This window comes from Tribolium madens, unplaced genomic scaffold (assembly GCF_015345945.1).
Source record: "Tribolium madens isolate multiple individuals breed KSU strain unplaced genomic scaffold, Tmad_KSU_1.1 Scaffold_7;HRSCAF=85;Tcas5.2_LG10, whole genome shotgun sequence".
Classification (NCBI taxonomy): Eukaryota; Metazoa; Arthropoda; class Insecta; order Coleoptera; family Tenebrionidae; genus Tribolium; species Tribolium madens.
In genome coordinates, this window is record NW_025401050.1 from 1,322,586 (window position 1) to 1,346,069 (window position 23,484).

Sequence of the window (23,484 nt, forward strand, 5' to 3'; positions counted from 1 at the left end):
TACCAGTATCGTGGTAGTCACTATCTTCCGAATACATGACAGAGCCCTCGAATGCAATGGTATAGTTGTCTTTGTTGGCTTGACAAGTCAACATCATGTCACAATCAAGAGAGTCAACACTAAAATTAGCGCCAGGCATTGGTGTTTCTTTGACGGGACTGAAGAGAAGTTCTGATTTGTAAATGGACATTGATGTTGAGTTTGCCGAATCTTCGCCATGTGAACTACTGTGAGGACTTAAAGAACTGTCAAAGTCGAATTTTGCCATCATTGAACCTGAGACACTTGCGTAGCTTTCGCCTTGACGATTGTTCTAGAAAAAAAATGTAAAAAATGTGATTTTGTTTCACATTTTCTTACTTCTTGACTTAAATGGTCGGTGCACATGGGCGGCAGATTAGTCAAAAGTGCGTGAATATCCTCCGTCCTGAAACTCTCCATATCGGCCTCTGCCAAATTCGCGTCCATATTCTTCGCCAAAGCGTCATAATAATTCATATCATTGGCCTCGTATGACTCCGGAAGTGACAGAATACTCGTATGATGGTTGGTTCCTCCATCTCGGTAGCCATAGTCTAGAAACCACTGATAATCAGAGTTGTCTTGAATGAAATCTATATCTTGGGAAGACGTATTGCTGAGGTAACTTGCTGAGCCATGGTGGTTGCTGTTGCAGTCAGAGTCTGGGCTCACAGCAAGCCCTCTAACACCCAGACTCCCCACCTCGTTCATTGTCTTGCCTGAAACAAAATAAAAATTTTCCTTAAAAATTATTCAAGTGGAGACGCTAAGGCGGTCGAGAGAGATTTATTTCAACAACATGGCCAACAAATTGTCTTATTATTGCCAATTTATAGCTATTACTTTAATTTAACCGCAGATACACGTGCAATTTGTCTTCGGGGGATTACTTAAGTAGATACGAATCCTAATTAATAAATAATTTCGGGTTTTGAAGCAACAAGTGGAACTGGATGGGATTTTTTATACTCTTAATTATCAAATAACAAAACGCATGGTTTTAAAAATTATGCAACAGAATATTTTCATTTTTTAATAATTTGTTTATAATAACTCTACAATAATTTTAAATTTAGTTAAACTTGCAATGTTTCCCGCATCGACAAAACAAAAAATCTTGTAACACTTGTACTTTAATAGAAAAAGTACGAAAAAGAAAACAATGATATAAATCAATTAAGATTAATCGTTTTCTTTAGGAGAAAAACAAATGAAAATGAAATAAAAGTGCTACTGTTTTGCTATCCATCATTCATATGTCATTTGTAACATACAAAAACAAATTAAATATTCATTTTTATGGAATACAAATGTCTTGATTTCAACTAATTTGACTAAAAATATTAAACATTTTATTTTATCAATACTTTTGAATACGTGTACTTACTTTCTATACTTATTCTTTTTAAAGAGGACTTTTGTTTGGATACTATAAGAATTCAATTTATTGTTATAATAATGTAACACTTTAGAAAAAGATTACAAAAACTCAAATATTGTTGTTTCATACATTCCTGTTTGCATTTTATATCGATTTATCTTTTTTAGTAGGCAACTAATTTTCAATTCTAATGACAAATTTCCGAGAACAAACTTACACCTACACAATTAAAATATGTTATTCTAGAGAATCCACCAAATGAACTCAGATTATAGCAATATGGCAAAGAAAATCAACCCAACTTGGTTTTTCCTGCCAGATTTTAGATTTACCATTTTAATAAAAATCATTTTAGAAATACTATTGTTCTCTTTTTTTTATTAATGCACAATTTTAACAATCTAGGGCCTGTATGATTTCTTGTTTGAAAAATTATTCACTTTTTTCTTTTAATAATTTATAATCCGGATTTCTCGTAACAACTGCAGTAATTTTATTTTTTCATTTTGTATTAAATGTAGATCTTTTTTTGAAAAAGATTTACACTGTTTAATACTTTCTGTTTCTTCAGGTAAATGTGCTTTATTAAATAAAAATAAAATAAAATAAAAATAGTTCCCCAGCGTGTAACTACTGGCTGTGATGGCAGAAATAAATTTGGGCACAATTCCCTATAAATGGATAATTGAGAAGATGCTTTTAATAAGATTTTATTAAAGTATAGACAGTCGTCTCTTCACATTTGAGCCCATGGACAAAACTGTTACGTATACAGGGTGATTCAAAAGTGTCAGACCATCACTTGGGTGGTCATAAAGGACGTCTACCTGAGTTAAAAGTTCTCATGACAAAAAAATGTTTAAGTCATTTTTCACGAGCTAAAAGATTAGATTTTAGATTAAGTTTTTTGTTCCGATTATGTAATCTTGAATTTAGTTAACGGAAACGGCAAATCTTGTAAGAATGACCTGTTGAAAAAAATCATTAATTCGTGTCTTATGGTATAAAAAACATGTAACAAACTAGCAAATTGTAAAAATACAGAGTGGCCAGAACTCGCGCCCCAGAGAAAATTTTCAAGTAAGATAAGATACCAGGAACATGAAAAAAATGTTTAAAAAAGTCTATCTGTCAAAAAATTTTGACATATATTTTTTGACATTTGTCATTTTTTATATCTATTTTAGGATACTGATGATCTTGTATATGTTTTTTTTACAATTATTTAGTAAAGGGACAAAAATTTTGCCAATAAAAGCCACAAATAACATTGAACAAAGTTTAGCATACAGCTTCCTTGTTTTCTCTTTTAATAGCCTATAGCAAAAAAACTTGAATAATTATTTTTCCAACAGAAATAAATAAGAGTCAAAGTGCAAACTTTAAACCCTCATAACTTCGAAATATTTATAGATAAAAAAAAATTTAACATTTTTTCAATGTTCGTGGTATCTTACCTTGTAGGCATTTATCTCTGGGGCGCGAGTTCTGGCGCACCCTGTATAAATTAAATCTAACAACATCGGAAACAAAAAACAAAGATGCTGACAATGATAAAATGAAAATTGACATTTGTTTTTTTTTTCAAAAAAAAAACTAGAAACAAAAATGTGATTTCATTTTTATGTTTACTTGAAAGTCTTCTATCGCCATTCGAGAGGTCCGACATTTTTGAATCACCATGTATGTATAATTCGGATATGAAAAAATAAAATAAAAAAATTCTTCCATTATTGAGCTTTAATTACCGAAATTGTTTTGTCATATTCTTTGGGTATATTATGTTTTAAGTCACAAAAATCTATTAAATAAATTAAAAATAAAATACGACATTCAGTTCTTTTTTTTATAAAAAACGTTTTTGTATAAAAATCGTTTGAGAAACGGTTTCAATTTCCAATGAATTCGTCCTCGGCGCTTAACAAAAACGTCCTCTTGTGTGGGTTGCGTGAAACCATCGTAAAAATATGTAGACACACAACAGTCTAGTGGGTATGAAACCTCTAAAAATATTAGTCCTAATTACTTAATGGATGAAAATGTTAATTTCATGGTCGATACTAACGTTCATTGAACGCTTCGTCATCCTCTTGAACGACTGTTGCTTGCATTTACTATACAACTGACACTTCTTGTCAGAGTAGCAATGCAAATCTCTGATTAAAGTGTTGTTAAAAATGATTTTAAATAGCAAGACAAAGGAGGAGAAACACCAACATGATTTTATTCGGAATATTTAACACCTACAGTAACCACAACGATGACTTGATGTTTTTATTGATCGGTTTTAACATTACAAAAAAATTAGTGATCAAATTTACTAAATTTTAATGTCTTTAACATGTGTCAAGTTTTCGTGCTTTTGTCTATGCAAAACATTAGTTTAATTTAGAAGTTACATACTAAAGGGAGCTTTGTCTACATTTCTAAATATTATTATTGAAAGGATAAATTCAGAATACTCTCATGGTAACTCGATGCAAATGAATAAACTTGGTGGAAACGCAACATCAATGAAAATGTAATTCATAGTTTTAACACCTGAAATATTAGTACACATTTTATGAATTAATTTTGTGATATTATATAAAGATAGATATAATAAATTTTTTTAAATCCATTCATTCTTTTGTGAATTGTCAGCCAAAATAAGTCTTGGTGTAAGCAGCTCATTGTTAAGTTTTGTCAAAGCAACAAAACGACCTGTTCTAAGGACAAAACCATACAAAATGACTGACAGTTTACTAAAATGCCAAAACAATGAGCTACATTGATGTTGCTAATTATAGCTTAGACTGCCATACAAAATTGCAAATTTAAATGTCAGCGACTTGTAATTAAAACGTGAGAAAACATTACTTTTTTCACTTTAATAATAAATTAATTATCAGCGTAACCAGTGACTCCAATTATCCACCAGAAAGTTAAGTAATGTCATATCTAATCTGCTTAATATTAAATATGAAGTTAACGAGGGAAAGTACACAACATACTTGAGCAACTTTTACATAAACAGCAATTTTTTTAGGTACAAATCGGATTGCCATAATAATTTATGTTTTCATACAAAAATCGGAATAATAGAATCAAAAAATCGGGTAATAAATTTGCTCCGGTTTTATCGAATCGAGTTGATCAGGAAGTGGTGTCAAATCGAACTTCCGATAAATCGGATTAAATCGACATTTCATGCAGGAAATAGTTTCCTATTCAAACTTTCTAGAAAATAAAATAATAGATTTTTAATTTAAAAATGCGATATTTTATTAATGACGAGGTAAATTAATTGAAGCTTGTTACCTCATCTGAAACATACATGCAAACATTTTAATTATATTTCATCAACATCTTCATTTGTTTGTTAATTAATAAAATAACTTCTACACAATACGATACACACATAAGTAGAGATTACAAATGCACTTATTTATGTAAATAATTTATCTAATTAGAAGAATTTTTTTCCAAAATTTATTGTTATGTTTAGTTCAAAAAATTGTTTTTCTTTTAAAGTTGTTATCACTATATCACACAGAAATTAAAATCTTCAAAAAATTGCACACTTTCAAAATATAAAATAATAAAATTCATATTTTATTTCATTTTAAAAATTTCAGTTCACAGTTGACTTATTTTTCAATTTTTTCATCCCTTATTTCACTCTTATAATACTTGTATGTTTTAATATTTTTTAATATCTAAAATTTCTAAGTCGCATTTAAAAAAGCTTCAATTGTCAAAATGTAAACTAAAAATTTAATCATTCAGACCGCAATTGTAATTTTCCAGGAACGTACTTTTTAATAAAGAGAGAAAAATTAACTAATGCATTACACCCCAGCTAAGACTACAACGCAAACAATTATCTAACACATGTTACACACGAACATATAAACATAAAAAATTTCGCAGCCCATTTATCTCGCTTTGTATTTATTAACAATCTTCTTTGTTAAATAATTGAATTTGTTAAATAAAAACTATAAATTTACACAAAAAACTAAAGTTTAGCTACTTGCAAGCTGTGAAAATTATGATGCGTACTTTTTTTGAGACAATTAAAAAAATATATTACGTAACAAGAGTAGTAAAAGCAAATTATGTACAAATAGAAATAGTATATTATAATCGAGCTACAAAATATGTCGTGACAGTCTATTTCATCAGTAAGGCTCAGATTATATGCACAATAAATTCGTAAAATATGCGCATATATGCACGTATTTTCACAAAAATATGCACAAGATATTAAGAAATATGCTACAATATATGCCAAATATGCATTGATATGCAAATCCTTTAAAAAGTTCTAATTTCTTAGACTGTGATTGATAAGAAAAAGGTTCTGGGAAAAATAAAGTCTAGTTAAAAACTTCAGTATAATATAACGTTTCAATGATACATTTCCATTTTCTTCAGATATAAAAAGCAAAAAACGTGTCTAAAATTTGAGCAGAATATTAACAACCAAGTATGTGAAAAGTCTTTTATATTTTGTGTTTATGAAATATTAATTATTACACGAATTGAATACATTTTGATAGAGAATTTGTATGAACACAAACACAGTGTTAGAAATTAAAGTTTGATCTGTCGGGTTAAATTGTATTTGTGTTCATCGTTTCCATACCAAGAGGATCCAAATAAGAAATAGAGAATTTGTAATTTAACTTGTGCTTCTGACTTAGTACTTTCTTATTTCAAATGTTGGCAACAACGTCTCTACGAAGAAACATCTATTACTAGACATAAATAAGCCTCGTCTTTGTTATTCTCGTTAGTTAGAAGAAGTTAGACATTTTTAACATTCCCACTGAGCTTTGTATACTCTTTTATTCACAAACACAAAAATTGTAAAAATTGATGAATTGACGTAGTTGTTATGCAAACAAAGTGCGTTATTAACATTTTTGGGGAGCTTGTAACTCTGGTAATCTTACATAAATTACTTCCCGACCAAGGGATGTAATGACAAACTTCTCGACCTCCAAAAGGTTAAATATCGGCATATTCCTTTAGTGATTAGAAATAAAATTGAATTTAATTCGACATATCTCTGTAATTGGTTTACAACGCGTGTAATGTTTATTAGTGAATTCGCATCTCATCTAGTAAAATTTAAAATTAAAATTCAGAACTATTATAATTTCAAATCCGTATTTAAAATCTTTCAAGAGTTTAGAAAGAAAACAGAAACTAAAAACTTTAAATATGTCAACCATAAGAAATTATCATTTAATTAATTTTTTTGAAATTACATCAAATTACATAACTATTGGTATAACCAGTGAAAAAATGTATATAAAAAACACAAATTTTGGAACAAAATGCAGGTGTTCCACAGCTTATTTTAAAAATTTAACATTTACGTTTTAACATAAGTGTAGTCTTTGAAAAATAAAAATGCAATAAAAAAAAGAGAGAAAAGTTGTAATAAAACCGAGGATAAAACGAAGTTTGCACACATTTTAAGTTTTTTGTTTGTTGTCGGTTTAAGTTTTAAAAGAGCCTGTATATTTCAAAATGGATAAAGCAAGTTAAACCAAATTAAAGTGGAAAATTTAAAAAGTTGGGCCGTTTTGTATTATGTACTATTTTTTTTTAGTAAATTGACATATTTCTCCACACCATGGTTCATTAAATCAGGATTAACCAAGCATGTTTATTAAAAATGAACTTCCGCACTATTCTGCTTTCTAAACATAAAAAACAATAAACACTGATGATTTATAATTATTACAATCTCTATAAAACTAAAATTAAAAAATTGGTTTAATAACTTCTGATTAATTTCAATTTGTGATTTCTGCAAATATGTAATATTACATAAAATTGATTTCTTTCGCCACGTCCATTTCACACTTCGATGTACAATTAGTTTGTATTTTATGGTTGAATTCCGTTTGGAAAAATACGTGTCGAATTGCATCTATAATAAGTTTCCCTTTTTTCGGTTCCGTAAAACTGAAAAACCTTCTGTTTACCATAAATTTTAATTAGTTTGTTTGTTTACAATAAAATCAATTTTTGGAGTTTTTTCGAAAACTGGTTGTCATGAACGTAGGTAGTCATTTCTACCTGAGTGAACTCATTAGGACTGACGACTACGAATCGCATGTGAAATGATCCCAAATAAGAACACATTGTTGTGATCATTAGTCTTATTAAAATAATTAAGAAAAAATCTACCCCAGTTAAGTTGAAGATCACCTTGGAAATGCTAATTTTATACGTAAATAGATCGATTAAATTTAATTGTATGTATTTAATTGGAGTAAGTAATAAAAACACGAGATTATGCTTGTATGCAAATTGTTGTTTTAATTGAATATTTTTCTAAGATCTCTTAAATGGACTATGAAATTAGTTTTATAGTATTCAGAAATTTATGTTTACTAATGTAAAAATGTCAGTAAAGAACTTCTGTTATAATTTACAAACGACGGTAGTTAAAATGTCCAAGAGTAGTCAAACATGCCATTTATATGCATATGAGCGCTACCTTATGGTTATTTTAAACAATGATAAAATAGATTGTTTCAATTATAATATAAAATGTATAATAAAACATCTGTTACTGATAAATCAACTTCAGTGCAATATTCGTTTTATTTATTATTAAAAAAAAATGTTTAGACAATTAGACAAACCCCTTAAATTAACTGAAAAGTCGTTCGTCATTCACGCCGTAATCGGAATAATTTTTAGTCTTGGAATGTCCAAAAGGTGATTGAAAATTTTCACATTTTAATTGTGCTAAAAAAATCTTATGTATAAAATAATACCAAAATGACATTTTTTATAAAAGATTAACAAAACTTGAACAATCAAATCTTATCAGAAACACGGTATAAAAGCGTTATTTTTGTAAGTTTATATAAATAAAAAAGCGTGCTAATTTACCATAAACTTGCTACAAATCTAAGAGCAAAAATAACAGAATGAAAGATAAACACGCCACTAAGTAACAAAAAGTTAAAACCATTTTCCTCTCAAAAACTTGGTAATCTCCCACAAGTGCCCTTACACATGACATAAATTCATTCTCTTGCTTTTTGGCAAAAGTGACTCACTGTGTGCAAAATTTAAGTCACGACCCGGAAACGCAGTTTTTTAGATCAATATTTGGCAAACATCCATCTGTTAAAAACTCTCTCCTGATGCACCACAAATTAATTTTGGGCGTAAAATTATCGTGGGAGTTCTCACTTACCCACACACTTAATGAAAACAACAATGACCTGCTTCGAGTTAAACAATCAAGATAAACGATAAGAAGAAAATGTGCTACGAGTCTAGATCAATAGTCTACAAAATTGCTTTCCTTCTCCAGTGCAAAGAAGCATAATTACAGCAACTTGACTGCAACATGCATTAACATACCTTTAAAAAATCGTCGATAATTATCGGGGATAAATCCAACATGACAAGGTTTCCCCCCATGAAGGGGGCCACCTTTATGATGAAGTACTAGGAGCATAGTTGTCGAGACACTCAATACAAGTTCATTTTTAGTACACCAAGTTGTTTGTTAGACAAGTCGACTGCTTCACTGTGATTGATAATTATTTACGTTGGATTAGTTAACACGCCCATCACCAGGTGATGTTATAATTACTGGTTTTATTCATAGGATAGATTACCCAAGTCTGGTTTCATTAGTTTTTTGTGGGAAGAATGAACAAAAGTTGAAATCATTGCAATGTTTAAATATGTAATTAAATAGTTAGTCTTTAACAATAATCCCTCTTGAAAACCTCAACAATTTATACATGCGTAATGGGGTCAGTAAAATGTAAATAAACATAAAATTTTTCATGTGTTCATCATTCTCATATCAAAAGGATCCAATAAGAAGTATAAAATTTTGGAATTTATTTAGCATTCCAAATTTACAAAGGTATACAGAGTGAATAAAAAGAATGGACCCAAGCGCTTCTTTCTGAATATTTTGCTTCCAGAAATTAATAATAAATAAAAATTACCGTGCTATAAAAATGTTTTGTGAATGAAATTTTGTTTTGTTTTTGAAATATGCGATTTTTTTGTCAAAAAAACAACTAATGTGAAAAAGTTTTTTGATAAAAATTGAATATAAAGTAGATAGCTGTAATCCTTAGATCATAGCCTTATGAAAAAAAATTATTTTGTAGTGTTATCATTTCAAAAAAAAAATAAAAATTTTGCAGAACACAAAAACAAAAAACTTATTCTTGACTATTTCATTCATTTACATTTCGGCCAATAGCATCTCGTCATTCAACAATGAGTAAAAAATTTCAATCGGTAAAATTGATGAAAGCAAAATTTTATCGCCTTCACCTCATATTTAGAGCCAATGAGTGAAGGATATTTACGAACAAAATCGAAACCAAGCCAGTTTTCAAGTGATAAAATTTTACACCATGGTAACAGTCTAAACAACTTCTGTCGTTTTAAATATTTTGACCGTTATTTCATTTAATTTGAAAAATGAATGAAAACACGTGATTTGGGACATTACACTTGCAAGTTCAATAAGTGTTCTCCAAAACAGATCAAGACGAAGGCTTGTATATGGAAGCAATTCTCTCAGTTCTGCGAAGAAAGAAATTATGAGGTTACTGCCGATACTCCAATAGATCTAGCAGAAATTTTACAAGACTGGGCGTTTAGAGAGCTTACGAGGTACCTCATTAGCAATACAATCAAAAACTCATGAAACGTCTGTCAGAAGTGAAAATAACGACATTTCCAGCAAAATTGTTTACAATAATTGTACATTTAATATTTAGAATAAATAGTTGTAGACTTGAATGTGTAGTTTTATTCATGAAATAGTCCTCCGAATACCATTCGTGGTAAAATTTGGTCTGGCAAAATTAATTTTTCGATTGACTTACTCGAGTTTTTGTTGCCAATTTAGCTCGTGACATTGTTCAAAAACCTCTCGTCTGCGACTCGAGGTTTTTCTAACAATGTCACTCGATAAATTGCTATGCAACAAACTCTCGTACAATCTGAAAATTTTGCCGACAAAATTTTAACACTTATGATATTACTACAGATAAAATGTACTATGAACGGTTTTTCTTTTTTCTGTTTTTGAATTACTCGAGTTATTATACGAGGACTTTTTAGCTTACTTAAACCCAAGTTTAAGTTTTTTTGAAAATTTTTGTAATTGCATCTTCCTCTTCAGAAATTGATAACTTTGTCATTTTTATTTTCGTATTATAAAATCGTATCTAGGCATTTGAAAGAGAAAGATTAGACCCCCAATTTTTTGAATACACCAAGGAAAACCACTAACCCTTTTTTTTCAAATGTTCATACATGATTTCAAAATAATTTGACAGTTATTGATATTTAGTAAGAAATACAAAAATTTTCAAAAAGAGTAAATATTTCAAAAATGGCTAAGCTTGGGTATACAGAAAGCCAATAAAAAGTCTCCTAGAGTTACCCAAGTAATCCAAAATCCAAAAAACGCAATGAAAAACATAATTTTCCATTTAAAATAACAAAGTCAATGTCGGTATAACCGAAATACCGCCATTTTGAAAATAATTATATCTTCGATGTAAGATGAGAAAATAAAAATTAATTAGACTTGTGTCTTATCAGAAAAATGTAATTGTTAAGATTGCTTTCCTACGACTTATAATATTTATAAGATTAATAATATTTATTAAGAGTAGAATAAACAACAGTTTATCGTATTCAAAAAAAAATTAAAAAACAGTCTAAAGTGTTGTATCATAAAGAATAAAATTCCACTTGCAAATAAACTACAAATAAAATTTTAAAATCAAAAACACAGAATGCTAATTTTCAGTCACTGTTGAAAATTTTGGTTACATTTTGCACTGCCGAAAACTTAGTTCAAGTATATTATCCTACGAATGAATTACGACTATTTCATGGTTTATCGATTATAAAACAATTTTTAATTAAATAGCTCTAGCTTGAATAAATTGATTCGAATTTTTATGGTATGGAATTATTTAACGAACAAGTCTATTAAATTAGTAATTAGCTATTAAAAAAAAGAGTTTGTTACATCATAAAAAACGCCAAATTGTGGTCCAGTTTGTCGTCTTTGTTTGAAATATAGTTTGAAAATTATTAAACAATTCAAAAAAAACAGACCAAATTTATAATTTTCACGGTTGTAAAAAAACTAAAAATAAAACATAATAAACTTAACATCCGATTACCTAACCCCATAAAAACCGTAGTAAATGTTATCGAACACCAAGTTATAATAAAATATTCCGATAATTTTCTGTTTATAACCCTAACATCCTGCGTGTATGGATATACACACACCACTATCTAAATTATTAAATTCTCAGCTTGAAACTGTTAACATTGAAGAGTTTCTTTTTTATTTGTTAAGTTTACGACAAACATTCAAGTTATGCAAGTTGAACAGTTACAGTGATTTTTATCAACACACTAACTATGCCATTATTTATCGTGGTGAAATGAGAAAATTATGGATGTTCGTATCACACCTACTATTCTGTCATCGCGAATTTACACCGACCTTTACATAAAATGATTTGTGATTGAATAACAAAAGCTATTTTGGCGACCAAATGGCTACAAACACACTTCCATTATCATAAAACTATTTACTCCAGGCATTGAATGAATAAATTCCCATTGATTTTTCAGCACATCTAATCAACTATTCCTTTTGCAATATACGGAAAGTTTATAAACGCCAAACACGCACGAAATAATTTACATTCATTTAATTACGATCCGAAGGAACAATATTGTCGTACATGACAAAAATTAATGAATTGTAAAAATTGTGTCAACTTTCACCAAGAACTTTGTTAATTTTTTAGTATTACTTGTAGTAAATTAGTATTCCCGCTGAAACTTTAATTAAATGAGAAGATTTGGCAAAATTTCAAAGAAACGAAAACTTTAGTTTCATGTTTATAAATCAGAAAGCAAATCCGGGGTCAAAAACTTTTCTCTAGTTCTTATTGTCTTATGTCAGCTCACTTGGAAATATATTGCCAACCTTTGTTTTAATTTAAGTGGAAAATGTCCCTTAAAATGCATTCACTTCTTATTTTAGACAGATGAATTATAACGCGTGATTCAAAAGAGCCATGTGATCGCTTATGGTTTTTAAAAGTATCGAATTACTTTAGGAAATTACCGTTCCATATCTTTGATTCCAATTTTTTTTTCAAAAATTTCGTAAAAATTTTAACTGAGCAATCAGTCAAATATTCTGAACATAACAAGCTTTTCTCAAAAAATCATTTAGTTTTCGTAAAAGCGGTTCAACATGCAGTTTATAAAAAATAATATCACTGGTTTCAAAAAAAAAATCTGTCCCAGGTTCAGTCTTAGACTTCACAAAAGCATTTGAAAATTTTATTATTAAATTAATCCATTATACAGCGTGTCAGAATTCGCGCCCCAGCAAAAAATTTCAGGATACCAGACATATGAAAAAAATGTTGGCAAAAAAATTTGACATTTATTGATCTTGCTGATCTTGTATATGTTTTTTTTATAATTATTTAGTATAAGTACAAAAATTTTGTCAATAAAAGCCACAAATAACATTAAGCAGAGTTACAATTTGAGATACAGCTTCCTTGTTTCCTCTTCTAACAGCCTGTAGCAAAAGAATTATTTTTCCAACAGAAATAAATAGTCAAAGTGCAAAATTTAAACTCTCATAACTTCGAAATTTTTATACAATTTCTTTAACAATCTCTGGGGAGCACCCCTGTATATCGTAAAATTCATTTCATAATTATAACACAAGATCTAGTGATTTGTTTTACAGGGTACAAAAACACAAGAAATGCCAAATTAGCTTCAATTACTATAATTATAAAAAATATATAATAATAAATTCTGTAACAACTTTTCTTAGGTCTAGATATATCTCTACAAAAATGTAATATAGTATTTATTTTATATTAATTTGGGAAGGTAATTTTGTGTTTTATTAGTAAGAGCAGGGTTTAAAACAGGTTAAAACATGCATCTAAAATATGAAATAAATAAAGTCTTAAGCACAATGAGTAATATGTACATAAAAGGGGTAAAGATGCCAACAGGTTATCATTGTATCCTTCTATATATTTATCCTTCACTTGTTCTGTTTTTTCTCTTCACATTTTTCTAATAAAAATTGGTTACTATGTATCTTTGTTTAACGACCGTATGACACAATGTTAGAATAGTGTAAATTTGTCACAAAATGTTTTTATCCCTATCTATCTTTATCAACAAACATCTCAACGTATCTTACAAAAAAACTGCTATGGTTTAAAGAAACCACGATGCAAGTGAAACTTTTTTTTGGATCAATACACATCAATACACTGATCAAAACACACAGATACCACATAGCAATTGCACGAATGAGTAAGAATATAAATGTTACACGCTCAGCTGATGCAAGCCATGGGCGCCGCCATATTGGCCTTGGCTGATCTGCTGAGTCCGAAGTCCGCGGCCGGCTGTAATGTGACATGCGATAGATGGACGAAAAATTTTGAGGCGATGGAATAGAAGTTTCACTTTAAAAAGAAACTTAAAAGGTAATATAAATTAAGTCTAATATAATTACTTCTTAAACTAAATTTTCCTAAATTTCCTATGTTGAAAAAATGTATTGTTTTTAAAGTATCCGTTAGATATGTTTTAAAAAAATAAGGTTAGAATAGTAGATTACATACCGAAGTGGCAGGTGCTTCACCAAAGCGAAATTTTATGACCACGCGCCGCGGGTAGCAATAAGCCGAGATCCGATGAAGCAACGACCACCAATAAGCTTTGTATACTATTTTATTAACAATCATTTTCTTTCAAGTACAGAAACCCAATAAAAAATTATAAAACTTTGAAAAACATGACCTATGACAGGACAGCTTGGGTTGGAAAGTAGTTACTTCCTTATCAGTTTTTAAGGTTGGGAAGTGGCCATTTCCCAAACTGAACTGTATATTTAATATCAATTGTTAAATGAAGTTGAAATGCCATACTTTCCAACTTTTCACATGCAAGCTAATTTGATTAAGTATTACTTTATGATTGTGAATAAAAATGTTTAATGTAGTTAGAAACAAACACGGTGTTACATTTCTCATAGCAGTTATTCCCTTAACACTGCTTAATTAATATTTTTTTATAATGCTAACTTATCTAATACTACTAACATTTTCAAGTAATGAAAATGTTCTTTGCTTTAATACTCAAAATTTCTATTATGTAGTTGCAAAACTTGTGTAATATACTATTCCTGCATTAAATAAGTAAGATGCATATTGAAGCGCGTTCGTTATTAATGTATTTGTGACCACATTCTCGCACATAATGCAACAGTTCCTGCATTTATTACATCGCTATTATTATTCTTAGGTGCGGTGTTTGATAATTTAAGTCTAATCGCTTCATCATTATGCAATCGAAGTTTAATAGTGTTTTCTTCCGGTTCATTGTCATCTACCGTTAATAAAATTTCGGCCGTCCAAAATAATTAATGAAATTTCTCGATGTCTCTCTTATGCGAGAATGCAGATACCAATAATAATATGCATAGCATTCGTTCCCGTCGTGTCTTGACACATACTTTATGACGCGCCTCGTTCCATATAAAATTTTCTTTATTTTTCTTAAAAAGATTGACGTAAAAAATTTGTTCTTGTGGACATTGTGACACAAGGAAGCTGCAAACGATGATTTATTGTAATGGATGATGTTGGGGGAAACCCCATCATCAGTCTCGACGGTGAGGAGGTTGGGAAAATCGATTTTCCGGCGGGTTTCCATAGCAACGCAAGATTCGGTATCGTTTCGGAAGTCTTGACGTACACACGTGGTTCATTGATAAAACGAAACGGTGAAAAAAAACTTGGAGAAATATGGAAAACGACGTAAAATGACCCAAGAACTACTCTGTTTCTACAATTATTTAGACACTTGTTTTACTTTCTAGACGTTCTTTTTGTTTTTTAATTCTACAAATGTTAATAATTTTTTTAATGGCAACTTACGATAAGAAAAAAATCGAGAAAGGTTATAATCTAAGAATTAAAAATACTACTTTTTGTTCATTGTCGCTGATGGTACCCAAATTTCTTGGTTTCACGCAACCTTCATAACGTGACAGGCCATTAACCGAACTATTTATTAATTTATTATGAAGGAAATTCTTAAAAGCAACTCAAAAAATTTGAATATTCATCTAGATAAGTAGTTTAATGTTAGAATTTGAAAATAAAAAAACTGCTATGGTTTAAAGAAACCACGATGCAAGTGAAACTTTTTACACATCAATACATCAATACACTGATCAAAACACACAAATACCGCACGAATGAGTAAGAATATAAATGCTACACGGTCAGCTGATACGAGCCATGGGCGCCGCCATATTGGCCTTGGCTCCTCTGCCGAGCGCCTTGCACTTTACCCCTACTCCGCGGCCGGCTGTTATGCGACATGCGATAGATGGACGAAAAATTTTAAGGCGATGAAATAAAAGTTTCATTACAAAAAATATTTTTTTAAATCTTTCTAATACACTGAAATCATTTCAAATATACTGAAATTGCTAAATTGACTCAAAATAATAAAATTCACATCAGTTACCCAGTGAGTTAACAGTCTCCTACTAACTTAAAAACATTTTCCCAAAACAACTAAAGAGTAGAATTATGCCTATTAATTTTCACGAGTGCAATTTGTCATACAATAAAAGTGGGGCCTCTGGCAAAACCCAGTTAATCTCTTCAGGGATTTGTAGGTATTAGAAAACATAAACTAACACACAACAGTTGACATTTATCACCCATAATTTGAGTTAACGATTTTTCAACCTGTCTCAAGGTAAAAATTTAAACAAAAATCAGTTTTGCGTTTTAATCATTGACATTGACCACGAATTGAAACCTTGCCACCTACTGTCGAAATTCAAAATAGTTCACGTTGGCAGAAGAGTGACTAATGAAATCCGCATTATCTTCTTAAAGTTGTTTCGCAAACAAAACTTAATTGTTTACTTTGTGTAGTGACTTTATTAGGAATTTCATTAAGTTGCGACACCTTGACACAGTGGACATATTGGTCAGCTGTATGTCCTGCATAACCAATCGAGGATTAAAATTATTGATCGTTTCTGACAGCTTGAACGGAATAAATGAGATCAAAGTGTCCGATTTTTTGATTAAATTTTCTTTCGGTGATAAAATAAGAAGTATGTCATCAGGATTTTACGGCTTGTGTTTAGTGGACTTATTCAAGCATAAATCGCATGAGTCATACACATGTTTATAAATTTTGTCCAAATGTTTTGTTGTATGACCTACTCTATTGTTCGTGGTGCATGAAAATGCTATGGTAAATTGTACCAGGTGACAACAAGCAACACAACTGCCAAAAAAGAAACACAACACAAATCTTATTACGTATTGAAAACAGTTTGACGATATTTATCAGTGTTTTAAAAGCTAAAATCGTGAAATTTTGTTTACAAATTTTTGTAATTAATCATGAAAATAATAAAAATAGTACTGAAATGTTATTTATTCTACACTTGTAGGTTCAACGAACTGCATAAATAAATAACTAAAATTGTGTTAAACTGGCTACCTGGCCTTTAGGAACAAATTTTTCCAGAGAAATACCAAAAAAAAATTAAAACAACAATTTTACAGTTAGATTTGACATAACATCCAATGACCGAATAAAATAAAGTCAAGACAATTATTATTTTTAAAAATGTCATCACAACAATATAAAAAAGCCTTCATAGCATTCATAGTGATTAGATTTATTTATTCACTTCGTTAACTTCGAGGAGTAATTTATAAAACCTCTCCTCGATTGCAATAGACAACCCAAAAACACCCAGATATAATAAAGCCTCAAAATTTCGTTCGAAAACAAAAAGTTATAATAATATTTTTTTAAACATTTGTATTCTAGAATTAGGAAAATCCTTGTACAAGGTTTCTTAACACATATTTCATGGCTCAAATTCGCCAAATTAATGACACAGATAATAAATATGTGTTAGTGATTAATACATGAAACAATCATATTTGTACACAAAATTTACCGAAGTAAAGATATAACAAATTAATTAATTAAAGTGTCGTAATTAAGTGTCGGGTCAACTCTCGAATTACAATAGGAGACTAAGCATAAAAATGAATACAGATTTTTTTCAGACAAAACAAAAAAACAAAAACAACTGTCAATTTCCATATTACTATTATCATGTAGGCATTTTAACTCTTTTAGTTTTAATTTATTGTTAAATTTGCTAGTTTGTTATATGTTTTGTACACCATGAGACACAAATTGGTAATTTTTTCAAAAAAACATTGCAATATCTGTCGTTTCCTCTAAATAAATTTAAGAATACATGATCTGAACGGCCAAAAACTTAACCCAAAATCTAACCTTTGAAGAGAAAAAAGACTCAAACAATTTTTTGTCATAGCAATTATTGTTTAATAAGAAAACTATTCGAATAGGTATATGTATTTGATCCAATCGGGTTTAGAGCTTACTTGTGTTCCTCACAAATGAATTGAAACTCAGACTGGCTCTGAATTTTTTATTACTCTTAAAAAATTGCGTCTGTCTGAAAAATTCCACAAACTCTATGACTAAAAGGAATATAATAAAGGTTAGGCAGGTAATTTACACTCTCCTGAAATTAAATTTCTTTTTATTTTTTCATTCCTTTGTACCAAATTACAATCTTGCAAGCTGTTAGTTGGCACCGTATTTTTTTTCTGTTGATGTCTCAGCAACGAGACGTATCAAAGGATAGAATATTTCAGTGTCATTCACGATACAAACGGATATACGGTATATAAGAGGCTTAAATTTTGAATGCTGACAATCGTTCTTGACGGCATTCATGTAGAAGCAGCGCAGTGGAACGAAAAACCTTCATGAAATAGTTTCGCGTTACTAAAAAAGTTTTATTTAGYCAGAATTAGATCAATTTAAATTTTGTTGGATAGAGTAAATATTTAAGATTTTACGCTATATTTAAAATTTAACGCCAGAGGATTTACATATAGTCTTGGTAGTGTTAGGATAAACATTGGGTTTTATATATTTTATGGAGGAATGAGTGCATACAAATGGAGTAGTACGACTGCAAAATGTCAGAATAGAACGCGCAGTTTTAAGAAATTTTATATTGCCATAAAGAAGAAAAGTTGCTATTAATCTAAATATATGATATTTATTCTTATCTGTAATAAAAACAATTTAAGATCGTTTATTTACGTAAGTTGACATTTCAATATTATTCATCTTATTACATCTTCGTTATAGAAGTTATTTTGTTATTCTGCAAAAAATTCAATAATTTCATCTTTGTCAGTACAAAGCAGACGTCTCATTATTTTTTTATGATTCCTTGCGTTGTTATCCTTGAAATATGAAATCTGAAAAATAACAAATTAAAAAAGTCTCAACAAGTGTGTGTTTTTTATCCAAAAAATAATCTATTAATCTTTTTAAAAATTCAAAGTGTTCTTCTAGTGTTTTAAAAGTGTTTTTCAAACAATACTTTTGCTGTTAACAGTTTTAAAGACGAGAAGTCGTCAGTTACGTTTTTAACATTAAAAAAATATTCTCATTTTTTATTTGCTCAAAAAAGTTTTGGTTTAGAAATGTTTTTTTTATATTATTTCAAGTTTAACGCGAGAAGATTTACATATAGTCTTGGTAGTGTTAGGATAAACATAGGGTTTTATACAAAATATTATATTTATTTAAATGGCAACCCGCTATAAAACTATTTTTCTCATGAAGGTTATAATGTAAGAATTACAACTATCTACTTCATATTTAATTATTTCATTTTTTTTACATTAATTACAATTTTGCCAAAAAAAACGCATAACTCAAAAACAATAGTATTTTAAAAAACAAGTGTTGAAAACACGCGTTTTTTACAGAATTTTCTCTATTCAACGCTTTTTAAACTGATTTTATTATTATATTTGACAGTTAAAATTTTTGACACTTGACATATGTGGTACCCAAATATCTCAAAAATTGCTTAAATTTAACACGTTGAACTGCAACAATTTCTTACTTAGAAATGACAGTCTATGGCCAGTGACAGCCAAACAGTATCATCAAATGCTCATTGTGACACCGAGATAGAAAAAACAAAATTTCGTTCTGAAAATACAATCATATTTTTTATATTACTTTAATTTATATTAATTATTATTTTCGGGAGGCATATGATTAAAAAAACAACGCTTAGTTTCATACTTTATATTCACCCTGTATATTTTATAGAAGAACGAGTGCACAAAAGTGGAGTAGTACGACCGCAAAATGTCTGGATAACATTCTTATTTATATTATTATTTTTATTTTTTGGACACACAAATTGTTTAGATGTTTAGTATTTAAGGTTCAAATCAATATTTAGCCCCGAGTATTGTAGAATACATTTTTGATACATCTTCGTTCTATTATTTTTTGTAGCTACACGCAATTCAATGATCGATTTTGTATAATTTTAAAGGTTATTGATACTTTTTAATTACCTGACCTGAGCTGACGAATCACACTACTACCCCCCCCTACCCAAATCTTTTAACGTTTTTTCCAAACAACCTGTATACCGTGGTATTAAGAATTCCTAACATCACTCTATAATCTGGCAATCAACGTAAACAATGCTTTTGACATTTAAACAATTTTTGAAAATGTCTCTTTGAAAGTTCACATTGTCAAAATTTTCTTCGCTTTGTAAGTGCAATTTTTTAATTTAAAAACCGAATAATGTAGTAAAAAATCTATTTTCAGACCTGTACAATTTTAGAAACCTTCTTTTTGACAAAATTTACTTTGACGCTATGGACAATTCAAATTCTCAAGAAGAAATAATCTTAGAGATAGTAGACCTTCTAGAAGACGAAATTAAAAGTGATAACCTTTCGGATGAACGAAAGTCATCACTCAATCCTTTGGAAATAAACTGTGACACAAAAAATTTTCAAAAAATGGGCCTATTTGAATATGCTCGTCTGCAAGAAGAAGTAATAATTAGACAAAAGTTATTTTAGGCTAATTAAACACTTATTATTTCTAGGGGATAGACATCGGCCAGCTTCGTGCAGCAAGATTATATAAAAATAAGGGAGATGCAGCCATTCAAAACTCACAATTCTCAGAGGCGGAACAGTACTATGCACAGCAAGTAATACAACAATAACTTAAAGTTTGTTTCTAAAACGAAAGATTCAATTCTTAAACGAGTTTTGAAAATGTGCTAATACCTTATTTTTTTAATTCACTTATTTTTGAAAAAAAAATTAAAATACATAAGGCGACAAACCATCAGTTTTCACTTGTCACAAATGTGTTTTCGGCAATTAAATTCATCATAAAAAATAAAAACATTTAATCAGAGTAATGGATTACAGGGCCATAGAATTACATCCATTAAAGCCAATATATTTGTGTAAAAGGGCTTTAGCCTGCTGCTATTTAAACTACAACGAAGAAGCCATCCAAGACTGCATAAAAGCCCTGACCATTGATCCCAAATTTAGTAAGGCTTATGGAGTATTGGGAATGGCTCATTTTAATTTGAAAAATTGGCGTGACGCGGTTAAGGCATTTGATAAAGCTGTTCACTTGGACCAGGAGAACATTGATTTCCAAACCAGACTCAATTTGGCGAGGGAGCAGTTATTTGAGACGTTGGGTATAATAAAAATTTTCGTGTTTTATGCAAGTTAAAGAAGAAATTTTAGCAAATTCACCGTCTTCACGGCACCGACCAAGAGATATGTTTAATTTCGGTAATATGGAGGAATACGTAGCTGCAGTTGAAAGGGTTATAGTGGATCCTGCAGGAGAAAATCTGTGAGTCTTTTTTTCGATATTTATTTAATTTCGATATTTAATATTTTGTTGTCTTCAGAGAGCCGCTTTTGCCAAAATGGCTACAAGAACATGAACCCAGATATGGTGACAAATTCAGGATACATCAAAATCCCAATATACCAGCTCCTGAAGCTGATCCTAACAGACGAGAACGTGGAGATGGTGGTTCTAGGGAGATTCAATAATAAATTCTTACAAGTTCATTATTTCAAAATTGCTTTTTAACATAAAAACATTCGCGTATTGTATTTTGTTAAATATCAAAATTGTTAAAATTTTACACAAAAATAATGAATAAATTAAATGAAATTTACTGCCTTTAATTATTCGGTAACAACTCGAAAACATTTCTCTTATGTCAATTCCAATTTTCGTGCAAGTAGGAACTTTTCTGAGCTAGACACTCACTTAAATCAACCTAATTTTGCCAAAATATGCCAAAAAAATCATCGTTTTAGGTCCATTTTCAATAAAAAAATTTTATTCAATCCTCACTAATTTTATAGTCAATTTGGTCGATATTTATAAATGTCTCAAAGTAAAATTCAACAATGAAATCTAATGTCAAAAATCGTTAGCAACTAATAACCGCAGATATACAACAATGGATGTATTTTTTAGCATCTAGACGATAAAAAATTTCATTTTAACATGAAGAAAAGAGTAGATAAAATTCAATTTTAACATAGAGGATTGAATAAATATTTTTTTGCTACAGACTATTAGAAGAGAAGTTTAGTGTTATTTGTGGCTTTTATTGACAAAATTCTCGTACCATTAGTAAATAATTATAAAAGAAACATACACAAGATCATCAATCTCAATAGACTTAAAAAAATGTCAAATGGCAAAAATTTTTGACAGATAGAATTAGAGGGACTACCCAAAGGGACTTTTCAGACAGCCTGTAGTTTAGCTTCTCAATTTAGACATACTCAATGTTTTTTTAATAAAATTGTATCATTAAATATGAATCAACAAGCATGATTTTTCCTCGATTACGAAAAGGCAATAAACAGCTCGCAACAGGCAATTCTCATGTCACCAACTCCTGACAAATGTCAATTTCAATCTCCAATTACCTTTTCCAGTATCTCTTAACATTCCACACAATCACGATACGGCGCCACCGAGTGAAATTACAGCACTTGTCGTTCTATTTAGCGCAAAAGAAAGTTACTAGAGCTGTGAAATATGTCTGTAAGTAGAGAAATAACATACCATATACGAATCCAATCCAAAATTGGTCCGGTATTTTTATTTGTGTTATTTAACGACCTTGCCCCGTTGCCAATTTTTCGCAAACAACGTTCGTTGCCAAACTAATCAGGTGAGTTTTTCGCTCACGAGATTAATTGCATGACAACAAAGTAATTAAAAGTTATGATCGTTAAACGCCCTCGGTGCATGTCGACAACATTCTTATTACAACGATGTTGTGCTATCTGCAACTTGAAGGTCGGATTTTAATCGAAAGATGGTTGTGAAGAAAAATTGACACATGAGTCATCAAGTGAGTTAATTTGTGACAATGAGAGTAATTTGGTTCAATTTTATTTAACGTTGAGTTTGGATAAAAATGGTGATATTCATTTTATTTTCAAGTGATCTCAAAATTTCCTGAATAAATAAATTCCGAATTATTGTAATCGAAGTTCAATACTGTTGTTGGCTGGAAAACAATAGTTTGACTTGCAAATTGTATTTGAATTTTATTGTGTTCCTTTGAGAATACGTGAAACTGTCAAAGTTTCGAGTTTAAGTAATTCCCTTGGTGCTTTATAGGCCCTCAAAGTACTTATCTCTGGTGAACCAAACTTTGAATCTTTTATGATAACAAAATATTTGGAATGATAACAGTGTACCTATTTTGTTAAGATTCTATGTACCTACTCATTTTTGAAACAAGAATCTAGTTAAAAATAATATTGGCCTTCACCAAAATTTTCCAAAGCCAAAAAATCGTGCATCTGATTTAAATACATGTCTACAAAATGTAGTTCTTGCCAAGCTTCAGATTTTGCAAAAACGAAATAAATTAGAACCACATTTTACGAAAATTTTAACAAAGTGCGAAATAATGATAATACAGAAATAACAGCAGTAAATAAATAATAAATAATAAATAATAAATAATAAATAATAAATAATAAATAATAAATAATAAATAA

At 29.7% G+C, this 23,484-nt stretch overlaps 2 protein-coding genes across 8 annotated transcripts in view; one reads left to right on the forward strand and one right to left on the reverse strand.

Moving 5' to 3' along the window:
* LOC123010326 overlaps positions 1-23,484 on the reverse strand; it is a 54,518-nt gene that overhangs the window by 7,033 nt on the left and 24,001 nt on the right. For 6 of the 7 annotated variants that reach the window (XM_044407138.1, XM_044407137.1, XM_044407133.1 and 3 more), the window contains 2 exons: positions 361-740; positions 4-313 (listed from right to left, as the gene is read on the reverse strand). In XM_044407138.1, the coding sequence (XP_044263073.1) occupies positions 4-313; positions 361-740 (690 nt within the window). Of the gene's footprint in view, positions 1-3; positions 314-360; positions 741-8,785; positions 8,955-23,484 lie in introns of all 7 variants that reach the window. The other variant, XM_044407136.1, reaches the window with a different exon arrangement.
* Positions 20,116-21,612, forward strand: LOC123010329 (small glutamine-rich tetratricopeptide repeat-containing protein beta-like). The gene is made up of 6 exons (XM_044407141.1): positions 20,116-20,170; positions 20,228-20,460; positions 20,514-20,621; positions 20,848-21,131; positions 21,181-21,292; positions 21,351-21,612. The coding sequence occupies exons 3-6, from the start codon at positions 20,566-20,568 to the stop codon at positions 21,496-21,498; spliced, it is 600 nt and encodes a 199-aa protein (XP_044263076.1). The 5' UTR covers positions 20,116-20,170; positions 20,228-20,460; positions 20,514-20,565; the 3' UTR covers positions 21,499-21,612.

Excerpts from the sequence above, each read along its gene's own strand:
- LOC123010329 (XM_044407141.1), top strand. The coding sequence starts at position 20,566 with ATGCAGCCATTCAAAACTCACAATTCTCAGAGGCGGAACAGTACTATG. Across the intron at positions 20,622-20,847 it reads AACAGTACTATGCACAGCAA|GGCCATAGAATTACATCCAT; the intron begins GTAATACAACAA and ends AATGGATTACAG. Across the intron at positions 21,293-21,350 it reads GATCCTGCAGGAGAAAATCT|AGAGCCGCTTTTGCCAAAAT; the intron begins GTGAGTCTTTTT and ends TGTTGTCTTCAG.